Here is a 10,043-nt window from a genome sequence, read left to right as displayed (position 1 = left end):
AAAAATGCTCACCCTCAGAGCTGTTCTGATGATCCCATGGGGTATTGTCTGCAGAGCCCAGTTGCACTGTAAATGACAGCTGTCATTCTAGAAGGGGCCACTGCCCACCACTCTGGAACCATTTCCATAGTCAGCACTATGGATGGTACCTCTGGGGTTACTTGGTGCGTGGGGGGAGTGGCTGGGAGATCTGGGCCGTGTCCTGTGGGTCATGGGGAGCCATTAAAGTTTGTTTTCCCCCCAGCTTTATTGAGATATAATTGACATATAACATTATGTACACTTAAGGTTTACAATGAGTTGATTTGATACACTTACATATGGCAAAACGATTACCACCAAAGCATTAGATAACATCTCCACCCTTTCACATAATTACCATTTCTTTTTTTATGGTAAGAGAATTTAAGGTCTACTCTCTTAGCAACTTTTGAGTATATAATGCAGTATTATAAGCTATACTCACCCTTCTGTACATTAGATCCCCAGAACTTGTTAATCTTATAACTGGAAGTTTGGACCCTTTGACCAAACTTCCCTCCTCCCCATTTCCCCAAACCCCTGGCCCATGGTAACCACTGCTTTACTTGCTTTCTGTGAGTGGGAGCCATGGAAGGTTTTATAGAAGAGTTGTGCATGTCTGACACTTAGGAAGTGTCCCAGAAGCAAAGACTACTCTCAAGAGGTCCTCTAGGTACATACTTGATTTTACCATGTGGTCTCCTGGAGGAAATGATAAGGCAGTATATTCAGAACTGGAGCAGCCTTTGTAATACACACTGTGCCATTTCAGGCAAGTCCTAAGTCACCTGGACTCCAATGGAGAAGAGCTTTCTTACTTGACTCTTGTTGCAGCAACCTTGGAGGCCTTTCCAGAATCTATGAGGGCCCCTCTGACTCTTCCCGAATGCCCCTCTGAAAGCCCCGACGTTCTCCAACCACACTGCCCTCCCATGATCTCCAGTGACCAGATACCTCCAGCCTCAGGGCCTTTGCCTTTACTGTGCGCTCTCCCTGGACCATCTGTCTATAGCTGACCCATTTCCCCATAGCATCTCCTTCTCTGCATAACTGATTTACTTGTCCCGGTCTGCCTTCCCCCCTGGGCTGGGAACTCCAGTATGACACGAGGACAGGACACCTGTTTGTTCAGTTCTGTGTCTGTCGGGAGAGTCAGGTTCACAGGAGGCCTGCAATTCAAATCTGTGAATGAGTTTATGAAAGGCAGGTCTTATGCCCATTTCATGGACGAGGGCACTGAAGCTCAGAGAGAACAAGAGTTCCAGCCCGCTGGCCTGGGCGGGGGTGTGCGTGGAGAAGGCAGGTTTGTCTGGCTGCAGCTGCGGGCAGACGGGAAGGCTCGCGGGCGCGGCTCCGGGGCAGGCGCCCGGGTCCCCCGCGGCGGCGGGAGCGTCCTGGTGGGCGGCGCGGGCCGGCAGACTGGGCGGGGGCTGGCGGCGGCGGCGGCGCGGGAGGGAGCCGGGAGTGCGGGTGAACTGGCAGGGCGGCTCCGCTCCGCAGGCAGAGAGAGCGCCGGGTCGCCGGAGCTGGTGAGGCGGCACGGGCCCTTGGATGCGCTCCGTGGGTTCCTGGGTCGGAGGGGCCCCCGGGAAGCCGCGCGCTGCCTTCCCCAGGCGCCCGGTGGGCTTTACAGAGCCTGAGGCTCAGAGCGCCACAGTCGGGGCTGGTGCGGGGAAGCCTGCCACTGGAGCGGATTTGGGCTCCCGTTGCCTCGGTGTTCTCATCTGTGCGTTGCAGGCAAAGGAGGTAAGGGGTGCGTGGCAAGTGTGGGCGCCGCGGGGCTTAGGAGACAGGAGCTGTTTGCTGAAATGTCAGGAAACAAAGCAGACATCCTTGTCTCCATTCTTACCTCATGAGAAGATTATATTATTTGTCTTTTCCATTAGTTTTCATTTGACAGCTGGGAAGGCAGGCTGCAGTGGAGGGCTTCCCTGGGGTTGCAGGTGGCCCACTTTGTCATGAGAGCGGCTTGGGAACTCAACCTGGAGACACTATTTCACTGATTTTGCGTTATAGTCCACCCTACCCCTCCCAGAATCACCGCCCTCTGGGGTGCACCTGGAAGACCTGAGGTCTCCTGGTCCTCACTGGGCATCTCTGAGGAATGCAGTGGGAAGTGAGAGACAGTCTTGGTGTGCGGTCCTTTGGGGGAATTCTAAGCCGCCCAGAAAGTCTTGAAGTGGTCAGTGTGGCCGCAACTCAGCAGCCCTGGTGAGTGGGTGTGATTACTTCAAGGTGATCCAGGTGAAAAACTGCATTGCTGGAGGTTGCAGGGGATGGACACTCGCTTGGTGATAGCCCTTCAAGCCCACATCTCTCCCCTGGAAGCTTGGGCTCTTGTGTTCTGCCCCCAGGAGGGGCCTTGGAGGTTCCAAACTGCATTGCAAAGGAGATAGCTCTATCTAAGAGTGTCATTCCATTAGGAACGCCAAGCCTGGGTCTGTTTGGGAAGGATGAGGGGCTGGAGAGGCTGGGATAACCTTGGAGGTTATCCCCTTGCTGGGGAGGTGGAGGGGTCTGAGCCAATGTGCTGGGGCCCAAGGCCAGGGGACCCTGGGCAATGTCACCCCAGCTGGGGCATCTTGTCACTTTGCTGAGCCATATTTCATCACTACCAGGTGCTCATCTGGTCAGGCTTTGTTGGGGACCGTGGATGTCTGTCTCCAACCCTGCGTCTGCTGCTTCTCCTGCCCCACATTAGCTCACCTCCTACTTTAGCACAGACTTCCCTTCCTCCTTTTTAAAAAATCTGTCTGGCGTGGCCTGGTGCCAAGGCCTTCAGAATCAGGCTAACCAAGGATCTAGTTCAGCTTTGCCACTTACAGACTCTGGGGACCTTGGGCAGCTTCCTTTCATCTAACTGGGCCTCCGTGTCCTCCTCTTTGAAATGGAGCTGATATAAAATCCAGCCATGTGGTTTTGCTGTCTTTGCAGATGGAAAATAGTTGGATACTGGCAATTTCATATGGTTCAGCCTAATAAAGCCTTTCTCCCATGGCTAGGGTATGGATTAATGCTCAGCGAGATGTCTTGAGCCCAAAGCTGAGTGAAGGTTAATGTCTGTCCCTTCTGCCCCATCTCCCAGCAAAGCATGTGCCCTCCACAGTAAGGCAAGACCACCCACTGCTCTTTGGGCTCTTTCCAAGATTGGTTCCTTCCTGCCTTCTCTCTCCTGTTTGTCTTTCCAAATTCCCCTTTCTGCTCTTCTGGGTTTGGCAGGTTCAGTTGTCCCATTCTCTCCCCAGGTCCCATCCAGGTACAGCCCTTGAGGCTATTTGGGTCTTCCAGGTGTCTACAGGACCAAACAGAATCACCTCTGCATGCCCACTGCCACTGCCTTCTCCCTACTGCCTCTGTGCACTTTCTACAGAAGGAATCTAACTTTCATGCTGACCTGGGGCTCAGGGTTTGAATGATTGCTGCCTCGCCCCTGGAGTATGCTTCTGGAAATCCTTGGTTCCTGTGCACAGAGGGCCTTTCTAGGGTGGGCTCTTATGGAGTAGTTTCCTTCCAGTATCTGTAGCTCTGGAGAAAGATGCAAGGGCCAGCTGGTAATTCTGCTCCTTTCTTGGTTCCCCAAAGATCTCCTTCCCATATTGTTGCTTTCCCAGCCCTAGCACTTCACTCCTTTGCCCCAGTCCCAGTTGTTGTGGAGAAGGGTTGATTTAGGCCCAGGCATCCATGTGGTCTAGTCAGCAGGGACTGGTGTGGAGTTTCCTGGCTCACTGGTGACCATCCCTTATGTTACTCTTTAGAGATTCTTCGAGAAGGGGGCTGCAAGCCAAGTGGATCTTCAATGCTGCCTTCAGTGCTCCCATTCTAGATCCCACATGATGCCATGAAGATCAAAGATCCCACGTGCCATAGCTAAGACCTAGAACAGCCAAATGAATAAATATTAAAAAAAGAAGAAGTTTAAAAAAAACAGAAGAAAATTTTCTTGTCTCTGGGATTGGGTAACTGAAATAGCTAAACTTTAAACTGTCTTTGAATTCATGACAATCTTTCCATGGCCAAATGTGATTCATCTTTCTAAGTCAAATTAAATTTATAGTAAGTGACATTTACAATGGCTGACAAATATTATAGATTTTACTGACCTTTGGTTAATTTTGGTTATACCCTGTAAAAACTGCCTCTAACTTAGCACTTGATCATGAAGAACATTTATATGTTAACAGTTCATAGATAGACACAACCATTATAAAAGCCCTAAAGAATATCTGAAATAGGGCCCTTTCCAAACAGTACTTATTGAAATGGGGTCCAAGGACCATGTGATCAGAATCATATGGTTCGCTTGTTAAAGTGTACATTCCTTGGCCCCATCCTGGACTCACTTAACTGCATTTCCTGGTGAGGGACTCTGGAATCTGTGCTTTTGATCTGCTCCTGGAGTGATTCTGATGTCTCATTAAGGTTGAGAACTGCTTGTGGGATTAGTGATGACTAGAGAAGTCATGAGGAAGGGAGCTCTGATGGTGTGTGGTGATAAGATGGCACAGCACATCAAAATACCTGTTGTTGGCATTACCACCTCGGGGTTCTGGGGTCCAAATTCCAATAAGATCTTGGCAGAGAGTCCTTTGTGTTGAGGCACCAGAGGAAAAGGATCAGGCTGTGCTGGGACATGGAGGTGTGGACCAGGCCAGTTTCTGGGAGCTACAAGCTGTGACTTAAGCATAGCCATGGAGGGGACCCATAGGGAAGTTAGTAGGCATCCCTTGACCTTGGCCTGGTGTGTATGTACTGGGTCAGGAGGACAGAGCTGGTGTACTGATGACCTAGTCTTTGGCATAGCTGGTGGTCTTCAATGCTGCCATATGTCACTGAGAAACAAGGCTGGCAGAGTAGGTAGGGGCTGAGACCAGGAAGGCACACTGCATGTCAAGCCCCGAGGTTCTGGTTCTGTCCTAAAGGGAATGTGTGGACGTCCCTGGTGGTCGGATGGCTAAGACTCCATGCTCTCAATACAGGAGGCCTGAATTTGATCCCTGGTCAGTGAACTAGATCCCACATGCCTCAGTTAAGAGTTCAAATACCACAGTGAATATCAAAGATCCCTTGTGCTGCAACTATGACCCAGCACAGCCAAGTAAATAAATATTTTTTTAAAAGGGCATAGGATGCCATGGAAGGACCTGAGCACATGGAAGAATGTGTTGCTATTTCTATTTGCATACAATGTGATACGGGGGATTTCTACCTATGCTCCCTAAATAATTCTGTCCCTCAATATTCTGCATACAAAATTTCAATTTCTTTATCATCAAAACAGCCTCGAACCCTGAGGTCAGAGGGAATCTGTGGAACAGGTTCTGATGTATGACAGACCTGGGTTTGTATCTGGGCCCCATTACTTATCAGCTCTGTGGGCTAATTAACTATGGGCAAGTTGCTTTATGTCTCTGAGTCTCAGTTCTCTAGGTCTCAGCCTTGGGAAGGAAGCAGCGATGTACCTTTCTACCTGGCCCTCACTCTCCCCTGGATTCCACACAGGAGGTGCTATCCCTAAGTGCCATTTGTCTTTGCTTTGCAGGCATCATCCTTGAATCTCCTGAAGCCTTCTCCTGTCCGTCATGAACACCTCTCACTTCTTGGCCTTGCTGTTCCTAGGATCCCCACAGGGTCAAAACAGGAGCAAGTCAGCTTCTCTGTACACTCCATACAACTTCTCTGACCACTGCCAGGATTCTGTAGACCCCATGGTCTTTATTGTCACCTCCTACAGCATCGAGACCATTGTGGGGGTCCTGGGCAACCTCTCCTTGATATGTGTGACTATTAGGCAGAAGGAGAAGGCCAATGTGACCAACCTGCTTATTGCCAACCTGGCCTTCTCTGACTTTCTCATGTGCCTCATCTGCCAGCCACTTACGGCTATCTACACCATCATGGACTACTGGGTCTTTGGCGAAGTCCTTTGCAAGATATCTACCTTTATCCAGTGTATGTCAGTGACAGTCTCCATCCTCTCACTTGTCCTTGTGGCTCTGGAGAGGCATCAGCTCATCATCAATCCAACAGGCTGGAAACCCAGTGTCACCCAAGCCTACCTGGGGATTGTGGTCATCTGGCTCATTGCTGGCTTCCTCTCCCTGCCATTCCTGGCCAACAGCATCCTAGAGAATGTCTTTCATAAGAACCACTCCAAGGCTGTGGAGTTTCTGGCAGATAAAGTGGTCTGTACTGAGTCTTGGCCACTGGACCATCACCGCATCATCTACACCACCTTCCTTCTGCTCTTCCAGTATTTCATTCCACTGGCCTTCATCCTGGTCTGCTATGTCCGCATCTACCAGCGCCTGAGGAGTCAGGGGCGGGTATTCCGCAAGGGCACCTATAGCTCGCGGGCATGGCAGATGAAGCGGATCAATGGGATCCTTGTGGCAATGGTGGCTGCCTTTGCTGTGCTTTGGCTGCCCCTGCATGTGTTCAATAGCCTGGAAGACTGGTACCATGAGGCCATCCCCATTTGTCATGGCAACCTCATCTTCTTGGTGTGCCACCTGCTTGCCATGGCCTCCACCTGTGTCAACCCTTTCATCTATGGTTTTCTCAACACTAACTTCAAGAAGGAGATCAAGGCCCTGGTGCTGACTTGCCAGCAGAGTGTCCCTGTGGAAGAGTCTGAGCATCTGCCTCTATCCACAGTGCACACGGAAGTCTCCAAAGGGTCTCTGAGGCTCAGTGGCAGGTCCAACCCAATCTAGCCAGGTCTAGGGCTTCTTCTTGCTATGTTCATTGCCAGGCTCTTTCACCTAGCTAAGTGGGCACATTGAAACCTGGGGGTGGCCTTCTGTCATTACTGGCGTTGTGGGGCCTAGATAGGGTAGCAAGGGCCTGTTTCTGTATCCAGTTGCCTTGTGAAGCCTGGTGTTCAGATGTATCCAATTGCCTTGTGAAGCCTGGCATTCAGATGGTTCAGCTATTGTTCCTGCAAGAATTCTGAGTCTGGATTCCGCAGGTCGTGTACAGTATGTCTTGCAGCCTGAGCAGATGCCAGAGCTGGAGATGGTCTGATTGTTGCAGGCAGAGTTCAGGCTGGTAACTCAGCAATGTGTGCCCAGCCCAGAAACCTAAGGGTTTTACCTCCACCAGTGAGACTGTGAAGACATGAGTGAAAAGCATGTGGAGTTAGAGTTCTGGACCTTGGTCAACTCCTAACATTTTTGGGAGACAATATTTGTGGATGGGCTTTGTACACAGTAAAGAGTTCTATGGTAGCAGACAGTGGGATTACTCTATATCATTAGCACATCCAGCTGCAGAGAAGGGACCCTGGCAGCCTGCACACACTCCTTTGCAGTAGGCAGATTAGCCCTGAGCAGCAGGAATTCTGAGGTTCACGTCTTTCTCCATCATTTTTCTCTTTCTTTGTATCTGCCACCTTGAATGAAAGCACGGAGTCCTAACAACTGGGCTACCAGGGAAGGAGCATGTCTTTCTCTCTGTGTCCTGTAAGAACTCTGAGAGGATTTGTTTGTTTGTTTTTAAGATTCTGCACTTCATTTTTTTTTTTTTTTAAGATTTGCACTGCATTGGCTATACCACATGTCATGTAGTTCTCTGACCAGGGATTGAACCCAGGCCCACTGCACTGGAAGTGCAGAATCTTAACCACTGAGTCACCAGGAAAGTCCTCTGGGGAGGATTCTGATAGCTCAGTCCTTAACCAATGATTGTGACCAAGTAGCTGGAATACTTTCTGTACCCAGGCCTGTGTCCCTTGACCACTGCTAGATCAGAATGGTGGTGTCAACCCTACTAGAATCACATGGATATACAGGATTATCGTATCAGGGGATAGAGGTAGTCCCCCAAAGCAGAAGTAGTCTTGAAGAGGAGAGAATGAATTGGAAAGATTTTTGGGTGTCAGATAAGATGACTTGGATGTGGAAGAGAGAAGAAACGGTCCCAGTTTCCAGACTTGGGAAAGTGGATATATATGTCTGGTCCGTTTAGTGTGATGGAGAGGGTTTTTGATTTTTTTGGTTTATCTGTGTGCATTCTGTGTTTGAGGCCCTCTTGGGTGTGCAGATGGATAGTCAGATGCTTGAGTCTGGAGCCCTAGAGAGAGCTTTGGCCAAGGCCTGACCAAGTCATGCTGAGGGGTGGGGCTGAGATGTGACTAGATGGGATGTGGGCTGATCTGGAGCTGGGTGTGGGCCAAAGGAATTCCAGGTTCCCAGAGCTGAATCTGGCGATGGGACAGCAAGGTCAGCAAACAAGGTGGGGTCCTGGGATACGGGGTGGGGTGGTGCTCAGCAGGAGTCTCTGCTGGATAGGGCGGAGATGCTATTTTCCCAGAGATGATACCAGGTGAGTTGCCCTTCATCTCTTTTCTGTGGTCTTTCTTCTTTAGAGCATCAAGGACTGCTTCAAGGTCAAGCTTCTTGACTAGAAGATGGGAGTTGTTGCTGTGACTTACTGCTTTGTAGGGATACAGTGATGCCTGAGAAAATCCTGAAAAGACCTGCAAGTTCTTCAAAGAAGAAATTTTTGCTTCCTACACCCTGTTGAGAGACAGTCTGGCGGTGGAGGAGTGAGCACAGCTGTTATTTCTGCCTTAAAGTGGGTCATGCTAACTTGGATAGACATTCTTCAGTGACAAGGTCCTTGGCCGGGCCTGCACTGGTGATAAGACTTCCCCAGAGTGTCTCTTTAAGGTTCTGATACATCTCACAATGGCTACAAATATATGGACATAGACAAGACTGGGGCTTCTGGGTCCTGAGAATACACTGGGAAAGGATTTGCAGAGCATATTCAGATGCCTCCTTAGCTGAGAACAGCCAGGAACTTCCTACTTCGGGCAGCTGAGAAGGCAGGGTGAACTTGCCAACGAACCCTCAAACAGGAGGGTGCTTATGAATGGGGCTGTGTAATCATGGCCCTTGAGGTTTCTAGTTGTTTGAATGTCACCCTTTATTTGAAACTGATGCTTGTCAGATTTTGAAAACAGTTGTCGGTGCAATTGTGTACCAGTATGGAGCTCTCTTAAAGTACATTTCCTTCCATTCATGAAGCTATTAATGGGCTTTCAATTAGTCGCTCAATCAACTGCCAAGGAAACCACACTGAAAATAGGGCATGTATTCAGAACAAAGAACTTCAACTCCCTGCGATAGTCGTATCTCCTTTACAGGTAGTGTGCTTTGCGATGGCCAGCAACCTGTTGCCACCTTGTAAATGTCATTTGCAGCCCCTGACTTTAAGGTGTGGGGGTGGATCTACAAAGGATTTCTTAAAGAGAGACCTCCTTTTCATACCTTTACTTTTAAAGGCCCACATGCCTGAAGCAAATGGGAGACTTGTGCAGTGTCTGGGCAGGTGTGAGCATCAACCTTTTTCCTGAGCCCCAGGGCACTGTCAGGGTGTGCTGCCAATTGGCAGTGGGGCCTCAGTCACATTGAGGTGGCGGGCATACTGAGGTTCTCATCAGAATATTTAACTATTCAGAGGAGATGGCAGGTGTCACCTTTTATCCAGTATGTAGCTTTGAAACAATTAAAGATCACTTGATTTATATAAGATAGAGGGTGTTTCAGCATCTGTGAGATCTGGAATCTATGACTATGGGCAGGGCAGAAGGGCCTGGAGCCCGAGCTCTGGGGTGTACGCAGCTGCTGACCTTTATCCTGATTCACTGACACCTTCTCTGCAGATGGCATGACTGAGTACCCTCTAGGTTGGGCAGGTATGAAAACAACTACCTAGTGTAATGACGAAAGTAATCATAGAGTTCAGGAGGAGGAGCCAGATATTCTCCATGAGGGCATTTGGGGTAATGTGTCTGCAAGTTTACAGGGCCAGCAGGATGGGAAAAGGCTCATGTCATTGGGAGCCATGGTGGGAAGTAGCAGATCCAGTGCATTTGGAGATGGGGGCGCTGAGGGTAAGCCTGGACAGAAAGGTGAGATCTGGTATAGGAAGCCTCACATCGCAGGCTGAGCAGTTTGACTTTATCATGCTGGCGAGGGAAGACACTGAGTGGCCTTGGCAGAGGGTGCTGTGGTTAA

General features: G+C 49.7%; 1 protein-coding gene across 4 annotated transcripts; it reads left to right on the top strand.

The window, feature by feature from the left end:
- The first annotated feature begins 1,432 nt into the window (after positions 1-1,432).
- NPY4R2 (neuropeptide Y receptor Y4-2) lies at positions 1,433-9,045 on the top strand. Of its 4 annotated transcripts, none has more exons than XM_043477065.1 (3): positions 1,433-1,767; positions 5,561-6,697; positions 8,387-9,045. In XM_043477065.1, the coding sequence occupies exons 2-3, from the start codon at positions 5,601-5,603 to the stop codon at positions 8,445-8,447; spliced, it is 1,158 nt and encodes a 385-aa protein (XP_043333000.1). In that variant the 5' UTR covers positions 1,433-1,767; positions 5,561-5,600; the 3' UTR covers positions 8,448-9,045. The 4 variants fall into 4 exon arrangements, with proteins under 4 accessions (XP_043333000.1, XP_043332998.1, XP_043333002.1 ...); XM_043477063.1 differs by having other exon boundaries at positions 5,561-6,718; XM_043477067.1 differs by having other exon boundaries at positions 1,434-1,767; positions 5,561-6,738.
- Positions 9,046-10,043: the final 998 nt, after the last annotated feature.

Source organism: Cervus canadensis, chromosome 8 (assembly GCF_019320065.1).
Source record: "Cervus canadensis isolate Bull #8, Minnesota chromosome 8, ASM1932006v1, whole genome shotgun sequence".
NCBI lineage: Eukaryota > Metazoa > Chordata > Mammalia > Artiodactyla > Cervidae > Cervus > Cervus canadensis.
Note: the sequence above shows the minus strand (reverse complement) of the source record. Positions and strands in the feature narration are given on the sequence as shown.

Excerpts from the sequence above, each read along its gene's own strand:
- NPY4R2 (XM_043477063.1), top strand. The coding sequence starts at position 5,601 with ATGAACACCTCTCACTTCTTGGCCTTGCTGTTCCTAGGATCCCCACAG. Across the intron at positions 6,719-8,386 it reads TCTCTGAGGCTCAGTGGCAG|AGCATCAAGGACTGCTTCAA; the intron begins GTCCAACCCAAT and ends TTTCTTCTTTAG.